This window comes from Sorex fumeus, unplaced genomic scaffold, assembly GCF_029834395.1.
Source record: "Sorex fumeus unplaced genomic scaffold, SorFum_2.1 ptg000003l, whole genome shotgun sequence".
In the NCBI taxonomy this organism is placed as follows: Eukaryota; Metazoa; Chordata; class Mammalia; order Eulipotyphla; family Soricidae; genus Sorex; species Sorex fumeus.
In genome coordinates this window covers 22,739,373-22,757,437 of record NW_026606060.1, presented here as the reverse complement: position 1 = coordinate 22,757,437, position 18,065 = coordinate 22,739,373, and the positions used below count along the sequence as shown (strand labels likewise).

Genomic DNA, 18,065 nt, shown 5'->3' with positions numbered 1-18,065 from the left:
CACGAATGCTCCTAGCATCCTTCCCCCCCCCCCCCGCCCTCCCCCTCCCCCTCTGTGACCTGCACATTCCCTTTTACTCTCTCTTTCCTTTAGGTTGTTGAGGTCTGCAATGCAAGTATTGAATGGTCATCATGTTTGGTCTATAGTCTACTTTTGGCACGCCTCTCCCATCCCGAGCAGGCCCTCTAAACACCCTTTATTTGGTGGTTCCTTCTCTATCTGAGCTAGATAGAAATTCTTAATTTTTACATTGTTAACTTATAACTTGTTCTCTTGAAGTTAAATCTTTCCTAGTTCTATCGACATATCTTACTGACTAGTTTAACCTTTTATATTGAGTAGCTAAATTTCTAGGTTTCACTCATATGTGGTGTAAATAAGTCTTCAGTTCCTTTTCTCAGTTCTTGCCTTATTTGTGGTTATCATGTGGTTGTCTCTATATGCATCAATTTTCTTATGAGCATCTGTATTTGTCTTTGAGCAGTACTCTTCTGTGTCATTGGACTTTGATATTTGTATGCATAAGATTGTTTTTTAATATTGAGTTGTCATTCATATTCAGATCACATTTTCTGTCTTCTTGCAAAGCTTTCTTCAGTTTTTTTCTTGGCTAATTCTTGTATTGTAATATAATTTTTAGCTTTAATCACATTACACCATGCGGTGTTTATTTTTCTTTTTAACATCAGCCAGGGCTATGAAGCGAGTTTGTATGTGTCCATATATGTATGAAAGTACAAAAAAAAATCCCAGAATGATAATCTGTCCTTGCCTGGTTTTACTTTTTTTTAAATTTGCGTTTTTGGGCCACACGCATAGGTCTTGGTGGTACTTGGGAGACTATGTGAAATACTGTGAATCTAACAAGTTATGGGGGCGGGAATTATTTGTTTATTGAACAGTATTTAGAACTCTTCTGAAAATGGGATTTGCCCCCTTCTCTTTTTTTATGGTTAGTTCTGGAGGCTTTTATATTTTGAGATGTTTATATTTATTCAGTCTTCACATTAATTAGTCTTTAATACATGCAAGTAACTATTTTCCTTTATATAATCTGTAGTTTTGCATCTATTAGGTTTCAGTTGTGTAATCTTGTATTTTGTATTTGGAGTTTGGACCACACCTTGTGTTCAGGGGCTATTCTAGATTGTGCTCAGGACTGACCTCTGGTGGTTCTTTATATATTTATTAGAGCTCTTCTGTCTGGAATGCTACTCTTTCCTTATTTGAGTTCCCTGCTTTTTCCAGTCTCTTTATATGCTTATTCATTAGATTTTGGAAAATTGGCCTGTAAATTTCATTACTTGTTTTGTAAATGTTCTATGAATATATGTTGAAATTATATAGCTTGGATTTATATCACTCAGATTCTCTTTATTTCTGGTTATTGTCTGTTCTAATTGTTTCTGGGAAGCAAACAATTAATTCTGTCTTCTAAATACTGCTGGGAGTGATTCCTGGCAGAGTGAGTGGTAGAGTGCCTGCCTTGCATTTTGGGCCTTGATCCCTCCACATGGCAAAGTAGTTTACACTTAATTTATTTGTTCCTATGTATAACTCATCAGTTAAGAATTCGTATCTTTTAAGACTGTATTATTAGGCATGCATTATGATATATTGACTTTGTTTTCTTGCTTTAGTTCACTAGTAATATGTTTGTAAGGGATTATTTTTCATATAACAAAATTATTGAAACTTTTTTCTGAACTGTCCCAGATGATTTACTTGGCTTTTTTATCGTCCTTTTTATCTTGCTCGGTGTGACTGTTTGCTTTATTACTAGTAGTCTCAAACTTTGCATTTCTTAAGAGTTACATGTCTTTGCATTTACTTGCTATCTTTTTTCCCCCCTTCTTTTTAAGTACTGTTTTTGTTTGGTTTTGGTTTTGTGGCCATAATGCTCAGGGGTTACTCCTGGCTATATTCAGGAATCATTCCTAGTGGTGCTCCAGGGATTATATAGGATACTGGGGATCAAACCAAACCCCAGTTTGGCCATGTGCAAGGCACATACCCTCCCACTTTACTATCTCTTTGGCCCCTAAATGTATGTGGTGTGCGTGTTTTCTTGCTCCACTGAATAGTTAAGTATTAAATCTTCCCATTTCAAAGTTAATGCATTCTAAGTCTAGCGATGGTAAAATGACTCAGCCTAATAATATAATGTTATTAACCCCTCTTAATTTTTCCAGTATCTATATTGTTTACAAATATACATCTTTTAATTATCTGGTTAGTAAATATCTGTGGCCTTTTTGCCGAAGCCTGGTATATTTCATGCAGGATTTCCCCCCCTTCTTTATTTGAATAATACTATGGTATAAAATTGGTACCTTGAAGCTCTTAAATATTAATCTTTAATCTTTAAAATGATCATTTAGTTTCTTATATAGTATTTCCAAACCTGATGTCAGTTTGACTTGCTTTTGCTTCATAGTTTTTCATTGAACACAATTAGAATATTTTTTAAAAAATATTCATAGTGGGCTGGAGAGATAGCACAATGGGTAGGGCGTTTGTTTGCCTTGCACGTGGCTGACCCGGGTTTGATTCCCAGCATCCCATATGGTCCCCTGAGCACCGCCAGGAGTAACTCTTGAGTGCAGAGCCAGGAGTGACCCAAAAAGAAAAAAAAAAAAAATATATATATATATATATATATATATTCATAGTTCTGCCAGGCTCTGAGCCTGGCAAGCTACCCGTGGTGTATTTGATATGCCAAAAACAGTAACAATAATGGGTCTCTTTCCCCTGACCCTGGAAGAGCCTCCGGTATGGCAGCATTGGGAAAGACGAGTAAGGAGAGACTGCTAAAATCTCAGGGCTGGGGCGAATGGAGACGTTACTGGCACCTGCTCAAGTAAATCGATGAACAACGGGAGGGATGACAGTGATACAGTGATTCATAGATCTTAGTAACATATTTTAGGATTCTTTTCTCCCATAGAGGATTTTTTAAAAATTTTTATTTCTTTTTTAGTTTTCTAGTTAAAATTGATTAGTTAACAAAGCTTCCATATTAAAACTGATGAGTTTGAAAAATAAAATTTATGTGAAAATTGTTACGTCTCATCATGGAGTTTTACTCAGATTTTTCTTATTTCTTAAAATAATCCATCTTCTCTGTTTATCAGTTAATTTTGTCATCCATTTCTCATTAGTGTTCCTGTTCCCTTTCTAGTGAGTTTGTCAGCTTAATAGACTTTCTCCAATTGAACCTAGCCTTTTAATCTTATGTTTAGGTTAACTATTTTACTTGAATTATTTTTTATAGCTAATGTTCACAACACATCATAAGACACCTTCTACCCATTTTGCATAATTACCACACCATATTTGATGGGGTTCAGACAGTAGGCAACAAATCATAGAGGGAAATATATATATATGCCTCTCAGAGAGCCTGGTAAGCTAATGAGAGTATCCCTCCCACATGGCAGAGCCAGGCAAGCTACCCGTGGTGTATTCAATATAACAAAAACAGTAACAATAATGGGTCACATTCCCCTGACCCTGAAAGAGCCTCCAATATGGCAGCATTGGAAAAGTAAGGAGAAGCTGCTAAAATCTCAGGATGGGGACGAATGGAGGTGTTACTGGTGCCCGCTCGAGTTAATTGATGAATAATGGGATGACAGTGATACAGTGAATGTTCCTGTTTTGTTTTAAGTTTTTTGGTATTGTTAATAACCACTTCCCTATTTCTTTAAATATATTAAATTCTTAATTTATAATGCTGCTTCAGAGGGTAGGTATTTCATTCTTCATAGAAATTGTAATTGCTCAACTTTGAGCAATACAGTTGAGTTGTATTGACTTTATTGGTGACCTCAGGTGTACTGAGGTAATATCACATTAATAATATTAAGGGAGAGATGAAGATTAGACATAGCTTGTGACAGTTCTGATTTGTGACATTCTCATGAAGTTTAAGCAGGAGGGAATTGAGTGAATGGAATTCAGAGTTGTTTGAGAGTTCCAGGCCCCTTTTTCTCCTTGCCTTTGGAGGGCATAGCATTTGTACTCAGAGAGGAGAAAAGAAGCTGACTATTGTGTGTTCATCCCTGCTTGAAATAGTTTCTTCTGTACACAGAGGTTGTGTGTGTCTTTCTCTGTGTGTGTTCCTGCCTGAAATAGTTTTTTGTTGGTTTTAAAGTTTGATTTGTTTTGGAGATACTCACAGTGGTTCAGGCAGTTTTATTTTCAGTGATTGTTTTTGCACCATACCTGGTGGTGCTTAGTTACTCTGTGCTCAGACATCACTCTTGGATGTGCCAGTAATAGAACCCTGGTTAGTACTGTGCAAGTTAAGTTCCTTACCTGCTATACTATTTCTCTGGGCCCTATTTTATCACCTTTACAGAATATTTAATTTTTTATTTTCAGTTGTAAGAAAAAGTTGCTGTCTCAACTAAAATAGTGGTTAAGTAAGGGAATTCTGGGTTTTAGATTCTCTGAAGTTAGAGACATTTTGGGAGGGAAGGTAGACTTCATAATTTAGTCATTCTTCAAGGGGTTCAACCTGTGTGTGTATAATCTCCTTAACTCTGTATTCCATATTGAATTATATGATAAGTTATACCTCATTAAAGCTGTTATTTTTTTAAAACTCCCTTAAATTTTTTAATATAATTTCAAATTCCAGGTTAAAAAATTAAAATTGAACAAGTTCTGTCATGAGTCATCCTTTCCTCCAATATTCTCATGTTTAGTTTTAGGTTGTTGCTGCTATTCTTAAAGTTAAGGTAGTCATTTGATGATTTATTAACTTATGCCCTGATATATTTTGAGATAACTTGATAAATTTTGCAACCAAGGTGCCAGCATTGATGCATCTAGTGTTGAATTTGAGATTATGATGAAAGAGTTAAGGTTGATTGTATGATTTTTATTATACCCGTTTACTATATATTTGATTTAACCTCCACATGCTTTTTATCACTTCTTTTTTTGGGGTTACTTTTCTTTAAAAAATTCACTACCATTTATCAGTCAGGTATTATTATAGATTATTATTTATTAGCCTAAAGGATGGGCTGGAGCAATAGCACAGCGGGTAGGGTGTTTGCCTTGCAGCTGACCTGGGTTCGATTCTTCTGTCCCTCTCAGAGAGCCCGGCAAGCTACTGAGAGTATCCTGCCTGTACGGCAGAGCCTTGGCAAGCTCCCCGTAGTGTATTCGATATGCCAATAACAGTAACAATGAGTCTGACAATGGAATCGTTACTGGTGCCCGCTCTAGCAAATCGTTGAACAATGGGAGGACAGTGCTATAGTGCTACTATAATTGATTGAAATGTTTTATAAGGGTTAGAGATGTGTTTTTATCTAATTTGAATTCTAATTGTTTTGCTTATTTTTCACTAACTTTATACTTACTAGTTTAATATGATAAAAGTATAGGTTTTATTGTGATGTTTCGTGACGGGTGTTTTCTACCCTTTCAGCTTGCCTAGGGTAGTTAAAAGACGAGTGAATGCTCTCAAAAACCTTCAAGTTAAATGTGCACAGATAGAAGCCAAGTTTTATGAGGAAGTTCATGATCTTGAAAGAAAGTATGCTGTTCTCTATCAGCCTCTATTTGATAAGGTAAAGTTTTATACTGGTTTATGTATCTAAAATTTGAGAAGACAATAAAACCCTGGAAATAAAAATCGTGTGGGTAATAATTGATTTTTAGAAGTATTTGAAAAAGCTATCAATCATAGCAATTAAGTTGTGAGATTTATGTTAATTCTGAGTCCATAGTGAAGACTAGCTAACTTTTAGCTTGGATGTTAATGATTTTTAATGACAGGCTTTATTTTTGTCATTTCAGCGATTTGAGATCATTAATGCAATTTATGAACCTACGGAAGAAGAATGTGAATGGAAACCAGATGAGGAAGATGAAATATCGGTTAGTGCCTTTTTATAATGTGGAAAATTATTTTTTTATTTAAGATGATTAGTGAGTACAGATTAGTCCCTATTAAACTTGGCACTGCTGGTATCTCATTTTTCACAGTATGTTTCTCTTACATTGTATTGTCATTGTTATTTTTTGGTTTGGGGCCATACCATATAGTGCTTAGCAATTTCTCAGGAATTCTGCACTCAGAAAATATTCCTGTCGGTGCTTGGGATGCCTAGGATTGAACTCAGTTGGTCTCATTCAGGGCAGGTCCCTATCCACTGCACTATTTCTCTGGCCTCTTCTACATTTTTATAGAACTTAAGTTTATAGATTCATTAAAAAAATCTTTCTCCTTAAATTTAATAGTGACATGCAAAGGGTTTTCCCATTATTTGAATGAAGAATTCAAGTTTAAAATGACTTGCCCAGTTAGTGATAAATGAAAGAGTTACGCAAATCAGTGCTGTATATTTTATAAACTATAGTACAGCTATATTACATATATCTTTTCTTTTATATTATATGTAGTGACACTATATTAGCAGTTATTTTAATGGTAGTTGATAAAAGAATATAATAGCCTAAGTTTTTAGTTTAGCATTGAATAAGGTTTAGGTCTTTTGGCATTTTCTGTTTATTGTGCTCAACGTCTTTAGTTTCACTTCATCCCCTCAAAAAAAATTTTTTTACTACTACTCATAATCTTAGGGTTTTCTTTCTGGGAAGGTTATGGTGGTAGTAGTAGTATTACAGAGGTTTTAAAGTTTGACATGTATAGTAGAAGCATTGTTTTATACAATTGGAGTAGAATTTCTTTTGCTAAAAGTTGTAATTGCTAATAAAGGGTTAGCTAGTATTTTCTTTGTTTTGGAATATTGGGCTATACTTGTTAGTGCTCAAGGATCATTGAGTACATAAGATTGAACCCAGGGTTCCAGTCCTTTGTTATCTTCCTATCTAGGTTTATTTTGTTTTTATACTTTGCTACTGCATGCAAATTATGGACATATGATATTTTATAAGAGATATGATCTAGGTATGCATTAATGTGTGCTGTTTTTATCAAGGAGGAGATGAAAGACAAGGTCACAATTGAAGATGAGAAAAAAGATGAAGAAAAAGAAGACCCCAAGGGAATTCCTGAATTTTGGTTAACTGTTTTTAAGAACGTTGACTTGCTCAGTGATATGGTTCAGGTAAATTTTATGAAAACAGTTTATCTTATCATTTGAAGTTTTAAATGGTTGTGGTGGCTATTGTTTTACAGAATTTTTTTTTTTTTTAGAATAATAGAAAATTTGCAGCTTTATTTATTTTGGCTTTTTGGGTCACACCTGGCGATGCTCAGGGGTTACTCCTCCTGGCTTTACATTCAGGAATGACTGAGTGCTCAGGGAACCATTTGGCATGCTGGAGATTGAATCCAGGTTGGCTGTGTGCAAGGCAAATGCCCTCTCCACTGTGTTATTGCTCCGACCTGCAGCTTAATGTTTAATGTGATCAAATATGATTCATTTTTAAAAAGTATTGAGGCTGGGAGAAATAGTTCAAGGAGCTGATGTATACTTTGTGTGTGGCAAATCTGGCTTCTATCCCCAACACCACATACAGTTTCTTGAACAACAATTAGTACCATCAGTGTGTCCCCAGTCCCCAAAACAAAAATCTAGTAATGAAATGTTCCATTGGCAGTTTCTTTCCATCAACTGGTGCTTTCTTATAGCCCTATGTCTTTTGTTTTTGAAGCTTAGTGTGGAGGTGTGATGACAACTTTTTTTTAATTTTTAGTTTTTAGGTGATCCTTGGTGTTGCTCAGGGTGACCAAGACTACACAATGGCAATGATGGGGATTGACTCTTGCATGCATGCATGCAGTGTTCAGCTTCAGCCTTTTGAGCTGTCTTTAGTTTTATGTTTTGTTTTTTTGTGAATCAAGACTTTATTGAATGAAACTAGCTTAGAAAGATTTGAAAGGATAGAAAGAGAATAATTGTGTTTAAGAGAGAATACAGATTTTTCCAGTGTGGAAAATAAGCAAAGGAACATGAGAAAACCCAGCAAGATATATTCAAGGGAGATCATGGGCTTGAAGAGCAACCCACCAATCTCAAGTTTTAACTAACTTTGAGGCACTTTTTTAAGTTGGGGGCATAGTTCAGTAATAGAGTACATGCTTTGCACGTGTAATGTTCCGGATTCAATCCATAACACCACACAAAAAATTATTTCTTAAGAAGCATAATGGAGTAATCCGGATAGTTTTGTCATACTGGTATGTTTAGGTCTTTTTGATACCATAGCTAAAAATAATAGTCCTGGGGTCAGAGAGATAGTACAGAGGTTTTTTCCCTGGCACCCACCACTATTGGTCTCCTGTCCAAAGAATAAGCCCGTAGGAATAAGCCCGTAGCCTCCAGGAGGCGTAGACCCTCAGAACGACTTTGGTGAGAAGAGACCTTTTTATTCTGAACAACTATTTGTGGGAAAAAATTGTTTTTGGAAATTCAGTAGAGATGTCACCTTTTCTGGGAAACTCTCATAATCAAAACTTATCTCAAGATACTATCAGCTGCATTGTAGTACTTAAAGTTTTAATTATTGAATTGCTAATGAATCACTAATTTCTATTTTAGTAAATTAGAAATGGATCAAGCAGAAGAAAAGTAACCAGTAGCAAGAGAAAGGCTGCAATTATAATTGTGAAGCAACAATTTTTACAGCAAATACTTAATACTTACTGTTGATAATTATGTAGTTAATTATCAGTCTATGATTATGTAGTTCTGTATTTAGTCACTTCTTTTCGACCAGTGACAGTGTAAGTAGAACTTAAGTAAACTTGTTTTACTAGTATAAACCACACTTGAAAACTAATCTTTTTTTTTTTTTTTTTTTTTTTTTTTTTTTTTTTTTTTTTTTTGGTTTTTGGATCACACCTGGCGATGCACAGGGAATCGAACCCGGGTTGGCCGCTTGCAAGGCAAACACCCCACCCACTGTGCTGTCGCTCCAGTCCCGAAAACTAATCTTAAGCTTCATAAATTATATGACTCGTTTATTAGTTGTCAACTAAGTATTGGTCATTACTAATCCTAAAAATGTCATAGATACTGATTGTAAATTTTTCCTCCCCCAAAGGAACATGATGAACCTATTCTGAAGCATTTGAAAGATATTAAAGTGAAATTCTCAGATGCTGGCCAGCCGATGGTAAATGACTTTGAAATAGTTTTAATTTTATAGTATTTGATATTTACAGGCAGGTAAAAAGCAATATTTAAGGGTGGAGACAGGGATGAGAAGAAATTAAAATTGATGCTTGATAATCTTAGTTTTTGTTAAGAAACCCATGGAGACTGACAGTTGAGACGTACTCCCTTTAAACACTGTTTTAGAAATAGCCCTTCTCTCATCCTGCATTTAAAATGGATTAAAATAAGTAGCTAGGGGACATAAACTTACTCTGTATCAAAAAACATTGTCTGGGGGATTACATAAATAGATGTCAAGAGAACCTCTGCTTGTTCGTAATAAAAGATCAAAAATTTCTGGGAGTAAGAGACATAGTACAGTTGGTAGGACATTTTCGCCTATGTGTACCCAGCCTGGGAGGCACCCTAGAGGTCTTCCCTGACCCCGATGAGGAGGACCAGGCAGGTGTGGCCTGAAAACAAACACACACAAAAATTAGCAAAACTGGACAGTTTTTCCAGAAACCACCAGTATCCTTTGGGCAGAGATGTTCTAGTCTGTAGATTCTAATTGTGCATAGTAAGTTTGGGTTTTTCCTCTGTCAAATTTGGGTTTTAAGTTGATACTTAAAGTATTTTTGGGGAGGAAGGGGGAAACCTTTATTTTTATTCAAGTGTGCCTATTTTGTAAATGTGTTAAATAGTTGTGAATTGAATAAACTTATAGTTTTTACTTTGTTTTCAATATCATTTGGGTTTTATCTAATGCTTTCTTGGGAAAAATTATTGCTTAGAATTTTATATTTATGAGAATCATAAATTATGCTTTAGCAGAATACTGAAACTTGTGGTATAGGAATTTAATTTATTTTTCCTTTTTTAAGAGTTTTGTCTTAGAATTTCACTTTGAACCCAATGAATATTTCACAAATGAAGTATTGACAAAGACATATCGGATGAGATCAGAACCAGATGATTCTGATCCTTTTTCTTTTGATGGACCAGAAATTATGGGTTGTACAGGGTGAGTTTAAATTTTACTACTTTAACAGAATGTTAAATTTGTATTTTATTTTATGATACTCTATATTTTCTCTTCTGTGCACTTGGTGTATTACACATGTTATCTAAATATCTACCTTATCTCTCAATAATCAGTTACATGTTCCGAGAACATACCTACTTTCCTAGGGTTACCCTGACTCATTGACTTGATGCAGATACTCTTCCCTTGGGGTGCACATTTTAAATTGATAATACTAATTGTTTATGTATTTTGGGGAAGTAATCTGAGAAGTTAAAATTGGGGCCTGGAGAGATGATACAGTGGGTAGGGCACTTGATGTGCGTGTGGTTCAATTCCTGGCACGTCATTTGGTCCCCTGAATCACCAGGTTGATCCCTGGATAGAGAGCTAGGAGTTGGTACTGACACTGTAATGGCCCCAAAGCCAAAAATGGCAGCAAAACTTTTTTTTTTGTACTTTTGCAGATAGCAGTTCAAGTTCTCCTCTACATATAACATTCTTTAGAAAAAAATGTAGCTCCCTAATTATTGAAAGTAATGTGCTGAAGATCTTCTCCTTTACATTCGAAGGTGCCAGATAGATTGGAAAAAAGGAAAGAATGTCACTTTGAAAACCATTAAAAAGAAGCAGAAACACAAGGGACGCGGAACAGTTCGTACTGTGACCAAAACAGTTTCCAATGATTCTTTCTTTAATTTCTTTGCTCCTCCTGAAGGTAAATAGTATTTTGTTGGCGTGGGTATTGATGCTTGTTTTATTATAAGCTATGTTTAATTTTATATTAATTATAATTTTTTTCTCCTCAATTTTACAGTTCCTGAGAGTGGAGATCTGGTAAGATGAATTGATTTATTATATTTTCAAAAGTGGGGAATGGATTATTTACAGCAGGCCTTTTGTTCTGAGGTTTGCAGTGCATGGGAAGCTATGTACATTTGAAAATTATTTAGTTTAAGTTCAAAGCTTTCAAAGTATTAAGTTCTGAGAAGCTAAAGATTTTCTTTTTTCTTGAGACTTAAAGAATTCAGTGAGGGATTCAGCATCGTAATGTTTTTTCCTTAAATTAGAATGTACAAAATAATTTATGCTATTTGCTGTAATTCCAACAGACTACAGTTTTATATTGCTACTACATATGTGACCATATAGTCAATAATGAAGAAATGTCCTTGGCATACAGCCTAAAAATTTCCTGTATAAATTAGAAACAACCCATCTATACAGGGAGGCAGGGTAGAATGGGTGGTGTTGCTTTTTTTTTAAATTGAATTACCGTGAGCTACAGTTACAGAACTTTCTTGTTTTAAGTTTCAGTCATACAATGATCTCACAACTAACTCTCCACCAGTGTACATTTTCCACCACCAATGTCTACAGTATCTCCCCTCCTACCTTTTCACCTCTCCCTCCTCTCTATGGCAGACAATTTTCCTCTTAAAATCTCTCTGCTTATGGGTATTATGGTTTGCAATACAGATAATGAGAGGCGAGGATGGGTGTGTTTTGAATTTTTTGTTAAGTTTTCTGGTGACCAGGGTTTAAATAATTAAGGTAGTTTAGATTTCTATATGTGTAAAATTTAAATTTCTGCTTATTTTCAATTTTTAATTTGTAATAATTTTGGTTCATACCAGATCTGCCAAATATTTCTGCCTAAAGTTAAAACTCATTTAACTCAAAATGTGATTTTCATTTTTAAAAGCCTTTTTTTTTTTACTATATTTTATTTAGCGTTTTCAGTATTTTTAAAGGAAAATTCTAGCTGTCTAAAGTTATTTTACCTGTGAGCCAGAAAAAAACAAAGCAGTAGGGATGGAGCAATAGCACAGCGGGTAGGTTGTTTGTCTTGCATACGGCCGTCCCAGGTTCGATTCCCAGCATCCCATATGGTCCCCTGAGCACTGCCAGGAGAAATTCCTGAGCGCAAAGCCAGGAGTAAGCCCTGAGCATCGCCAGGTGTGACCCAAAAAAGCAAAAACAGAATTAAAGAAAAAAGCAGTAGTTAGAATTTTTGTTTCTGGTTTGTAAGTAAAACTTGACTAGCCTAATAAATTATTGTGAAGTTTATATATATGTGTATAAGACTGCTTAATCGTGTATATGCTAAATGTCAAAATTATAGTTAAATGTTTCTATATTATTTAACAGCGAGTCTTGCATATGCTAAATTAAGTGACAAAATTATCTAATTTTGTGTGTTAACCTTTAAAAAAATCAGGATGATGATGCTGAAGCTATCCTTGCTGCAGACTTTGAAATTGGTCACTTTTTACGTGAGCGTATAATTCCAAGATCAGTGTTATACTTTACTGGAGAAGCCATTGAAGATGATGATGATGATGTGAGTATTCTGAATTCTACACTGAAAGTTAATTGGTGAGGGTATGAAAGTCACAATTGTTGAGAGATTTATTTTTTTTTTCTGTCCTGTGTGTATTATTAAACTTTTTCACTTAAAATCACTTTTAGTCTTAGAAACGCATCATGGAAACTTCAAATTTGCCAGGTAGTTTATTTGGATTTTTTTAAAAATTTTTTATTAGTGAAACACCATGAGATACAATTGTAGACTTACAAATTTTTGTGCTTGGGTTTCAGTTATATAATGATCCCTCCACCAGTGCCCATTCTCCACCACCCCTGATCCCAGTATCCCTGCCACCCCCATTCCCCACATCCCACCCTGCCTCTGTGGCAGAATATTCCCTTTTGTTCTCTTTCTCCGTTTGAATGCTGTGTTTTGCAAAAGAGGCATTGATTGCCAATCATGTTCAATCTATAGTCTACTTTCAGCATGCATCTCCCTTCCTGGGAGAATCCTCCCAACACCCTTTATTTGGTGCTCCCTTCTCTATCTGAGCTGCCTTTTCCCCTAGCATGTGTGGCTGGCCTCCAAGCCATGGAGTAAACCTCCTGGTACTTATCTCAGCTATTCTTGGGTGTTAGTCTCCTATTTTGTTTCTTGATGTTCCCCAGACAAATGTAATCTTCCTATGTCTGTCCCTCTCTTTCTGACTCATTTTGCTTAGCATGATACTTTCCATGTAGTACTACTTGTATGTAAATTTCATGACTTCATCTTTTCTAACAGCTACATAGTACTCCATTGTGTAGATGTACCAGTACTCCATCTTTAACCAGTCATCTGTTCTCGAGCACTCATGTTGAGAAAGTTTCTGTTCATTTCATTGCCCTATTTTTTGATGAGGTTGGATGTTTTCTTCTTGAAGAGTTCAACCATTACTTTGTATATCCTTGATAGCAACCCCTTGTCGGATGTGTATTTGGCGAATACCCTTTGCCATTCTGTAGACTGTCTTTGTATTTTGGTCACGGTTTCTTTTGAGGTGAAGAAGCTTCTTAGATTAAGATAGTCCCATTTGTCTATCTCTGTTTTCACTTGCTTGGCCAGTGGTGTGACATCTTTGAAGATACCGTTAGCTTCATTGTCATGGAGGGTTCTGCCAATTTTGTCTTCAATGTACCTTATGGATTCTGGTCTGATGTTGAGGTCTTTAATCCATCTTGATCTGACCTTTGTACATGGTGTTAGGCAGAGATCTAGCCCTTTTTTTGCATGTAGCTGTCCAGTTTTGCCAGCACTGTTTGTTTAAGAGGCTTTTCTTGCTCCACTTCTCCTTTCTTGCTCGCTTATCAAACAAAGATGAGATGATCATATGTTTGGGGGGAGATATCAGTATATTCAACCCTGTTCCATTGGACTGTAGTTCTGCCTTTGTTCCATGCTGTTTTAATTATTACTGCTTTGTAGTTGAGTTTGAAGTTAGGGAGGTTGATTACTGCCATTTTCTTTTCCCCAAGAATTGCTTTAGCTATTTTTGGGGGTTTATTGTTCCATATGAATTTCAGGAGTGTTTGCTCCTTTTTTTTTTTTTTAAAGAATGTCATGGGTATCGTTACAGGGATTGCATTGAATTTGTACAATTCTTTGGGAAGTATTGCCATTATGACAATGTTAATTCTCCTGATCCATGAGTAGGGGATATCTTTCCATTTTCTCATGTCCTCTTTTATTTCCTGAAGTAGCATTTTGTAGTTTTCTTTGTACAGGTCCTTTACTTCCTTAGTTAGGCTGATTCCTAGGTACTTGATTTCTGGAGCACAATGGTGAACGGGATTGTTTTTTTTTTGTGTCACTTTCTTCTCTCACTATTTGCGTATAGGAGAGCCATGGACTTTTGGGTATTGATTTTATAGCCTGCAACTTTACTATGCAAGTTTATTGTTTCTAGAAGATTCTTGGTAGAGGTTATAGGGTTCTCTAAGTATGGTATCATATCATCTGCAAAGTGAGAGCTTGATTTCTTCCTTTCCTACATGGATGCCCTTAATATCTTTTTCTTGCCTAACCGCTATTGCAATTGCTTCCAGTACTATTGAACAGCAGTGGAGAGAGTGGGCATCCTTGTCTTGTCCCTGATCTTAAAGGAAAGGCTCTCAGTTTTTCCCAGTTGAGGATGATGTTTGTTGGAGGCTTATGGTAGATGGCTTCAACTACATTGAGGAAAGTCCCCTACATATCCATTTTGGCGAGACTTCTCATCATAAACAGATGCTGGATCTTGTGAAATGCCTTCTCTGCATCTATTGATAATGATCATATGGTTTTTATCTTTTCTTTTGTTGATATGATGGATTATGTTGATTGATTTCCCAGTGTTAAACCATCCTTCAGTCACTGGGATGAATCCCACTTGGTCATGGTGTATGATCTTTTTGATGAGTTGTTGAATTATAACCTCTATACGATCACGGATGGGCTGGAGCGATAGCAAAGCAATAGGGCATTTGCCTTGCGTGCAGCCATCCAGCTGAGCCGGGTGTGATTTCTCCGCCCCTCTCTCCAAGAGCCTAGCAAACTACCAAGAGTATCTTGCCCGCACGGCAAAGCCTGGCAAGCTACCCGTGAGGTATTCAATATGCCAAACACAACAAGTCTCAAAATGGAGACGTTACTGGGCTCACTGGAGCGAATTGATGAACAACAGGAGGACATTGTTGAATTCTATTTGCTAGTATTTTGGTGAGGATCTTCGCATCCGTGTTCATCAGTGATATTGGCCTGTAGTTTTCTTTTCTTGTGGTGTCTTAGTTTCCTTTTGGTATTAGAGTGATATGGGCTTCATAGAAACTGTTTGGGAGAGTTTCTGTTGCTTCAATTTCCTGGAAAAGCTTGAGAAGAACTGGCAGTAGGTCCTCTTTAAATGTTTGGAAAAATTCGCTAGTAAATCCATCAGGACCTGGGCTTTTGTTTTTGGGAAGACTTTTGATTACAGTTTCAATTTCCTTGATGTGAATAGGTTTATTCAGGTACTCTATATCTTCTTGATTCAGCTTTGGGAGATTATTGGAGTCCAGGAATTTATCCATTTCTTCTAGGTTCTCTTGTTTCATGGCATACAGACTTTTAAAGTAGTTTCTGATGATCTTTTGAATTTCTTTGGTTTCTGTTGTGATATCCCCCTTCTCATTTCTGATTCGGTTTATTAGGGTTCTGTCTCTCTCTTTGTGAGTCTTGCTAGTGGTTTATTTATCTTATTTTCTTGAAGAAACAGCTCTTGGTTTCATTGATCTTTCGGATTGTTTTTTTGGTTTCCATGTCGTTGATTTCTGCTGTAAGTTTTAGGATCTCTTTCCTTCTGCCTGATTTGGGCTCCTTGTTGATCCTTTTCTAAGATCTTGAGTTGTGAAGTCAGGTTGTTAATGTGGGCCCTTCCTTCCTGAAAAATGCTTGCAGAGCTATAAATTTTCCCCTTAACGCAGCTTTAGCTGCATTCCCATAGGTTCTGGTAGCTCGTGTCTTCATTCTCATTTGCTTCAATATATCTTTTGATTTTGTTCTTGACTTCTTTCCTGACCCACTCATTTTTCAACATTTGAGTTGTTTAATTTCCAGGTGTTTGATTTGTTTGTGATTCACTTCTATCCTCAGTGCTTTGTGGTCTGAAAAGATTGTTGATACTATTTCTATCTTCCTGATTCTGTTGAGGTATGTTTTGTGGCCTAGCACATGGTCTGTTTTGGAAAATGTTCTGTGCACACTGGAGAAGAATGTGTATTCTTTTCTTTTGGGGGTGTAAAGCCCTGTATAAGTCTATAAGCTCTCTTCTATTTCTTCTTCCAAAGCCAATGTTTCCTTGCTGAGTTTTGTTTCTGTTGAGCTATCTAGAGGTGATAAGGCCATATTGAAGTCTCCAGCTACTATAGTGTTGCTAGAAATGTCCTCCTTAAAATCTGTTAGCAGTTATTTTAAATATGTAGCTGTTCCCTCCTTACGTGCATATACATTTAAGAGTGGAGGTATGGGGACTAAGATGTTAAACTAGATTTCTGTGTATGACCAAACTACCTGAGGCCTCATGAGTGCTGGCCCACCTAAAATTAGGTCACACCCACTTCTACAGAAACCACGCCCACTTCTGAAAAGACCATGCCCCCACCTGTACCTGGTGTGTGTGTGTGTGTGTGTGTGTGTGTGTGTTGGGAGCGGAAGAAATCCGGCACAGCGTTGGGGGGGGACACGGATGAAGAGGAAGAGGCTCAGGGATGCTGTCGTCCCAGGGTCCTAGAGGACGCCTTACTTGGAATTTTTGGTCATCTTGTATTCAAAACCTTTTCCTTTTGCTAGATTTTTTTTTTTACGCTTATATTTAGTTTGAACTGGCATTTGGGGGTCATAACCCATTGTTTAAGAAACTAGATTATAGATCACTGGTTTTTAACCACCGGTTCACAGACCTATCTGCAGGTATAAAAAAGGTTGACCATATCATGCTTTACCATAATATATATCATCATTGCTACTATTTAGATAACTTTTTTGATTCCTTTTAAGTACTGTTAGAATGTTGGAGATTTGTTTTTTTTTCCTACAGCTATTTTTTGTAGGATTTTGAGAAACTATGCTTGGTCAGTTTATAGATTTTTTTTTTTATGTTTGTGTCTCTGAGTAGACAAAATATACTTGAAATGCTTTTGAGTACTAAAAAATGTTTATTGGGAGGTATCCACCTTTAAACAAAGGAATATTAAATAATTATTGAGTTAATCTCAAATGATTTGGATTAAATCTTTATTGCTGAATGGAGATACACAAAAAGGCTTTAGGTTCTGTTTTTGTGCTATGTGTTTTACATATACTGTACAAGTAATAAGTCTAGTTATAATTGCCTTACCTCAACTTATCCAAATTTGTACTGGATCCTTCATTCATTTAATTATTTATTTTGTCTGTTAGATAATGGCACTGAATGATTTCTGTAGTTTGTTGCCCTTGTTTTCATAATCATTAACCTTAGAGAAAAGTATGTTTCTTCTCTTTAGAAATTAGTGGATATAGTGATTGATATAACTAATGCTCTTCTTAGATGTTTGTTAGATTTATTCAAACTCTTATTTTTTTTTCCCTTTTATAGTATGATGAAGAAGGTGAAGAAGCAGATGAGGTAATGTTTACCAAATGAGCAAATCATTCTGTTTAACAATTGAGAAATACATTGAGTAATTTGTGTATTTCTTTGCCATAACCTTTCTGTGGTAGAGGATAAAGATGCTTTTGGAAAAAAAACTTTAGTATTCTACAGCCAAACAATGTATGTATAAGGTTTCAATAAATAAATTGCAAAACTCAGAACTTTTTTTTATTTCAAATAATTCTGTTCTGCTGCAGGGTTATCAGCTCTTTGAAGAAGTCAAAAGCTGCAGTAAACTTTTTCAACGTTGGCTGCAGTAAATCTTTTCAATAAAAGCTCTCTGGATGTCTCAAGTTGTGTTGGGAAATTTTTCATATTAGAAGCTTTCAAATTAAATTGCATTGTCACCAAACTCTGTAATCATGAAAGTCTGTTGATCTGTAGTGTAAATTGTATTAAATTCTCCCTACATTATGAGCCATTTCTGCATACTCTGTACCTACTTCATGGATGCAT

General features: G+C 35.9%; 1 protein-coding gene across 4 annotated transcripts in view; it reads left to right on the top strand.

The window, feature by feature from the left end:
* NAP1L1 (nucleosome assembly protein 1 like 1) overlaps positions 1–18,065 on the top strand; it is a 40,246-nt gene that overhangs the window by 17,766 nt on the left and 4,415 nt on the right. For 3 of the 4 annotated variants that reach the window (XM_056118713.1, XM_056118712.1, XM_056118710.1), the window contains 9 exons: positions 5,450–5,591; positions 5,821–5,901; positions 6,966–7,094; positions 9,037–9,108; positions 9,974–10,113; positions 10,686–10,831; positions 10,931–10,950; positions 12,335–12,457; positions 17,553–17,582. In XM_056118713.1, coding sequence (XP_055974688.1) covers positions 5,450–5,591; positions 5,821–5,901; positions 6,966–7,094; positions 9,037–9,108; positions 9,974–10,113; positions 10,686–10,831; positions 10,931–10,950; positions 12,335–12,457; positions 17,553–17,582 — 883 coding nt within the window. Of the gene's footprint in view, positions 1–5,449; positions 5,592–5,820; positions 5,902–6,965; positions 7,095–9,036; positions 9,109–9,973; positions 10,114–10,685; positions 10,832–10,930; positions 10,951–12,334; positions 12,458–17,552; positions 17,583–17,806; positions 17,903–18,065 lie in introns of those variants that run through there. The other variant, XM_056118711.1, reaches the window with a different exon arrangement.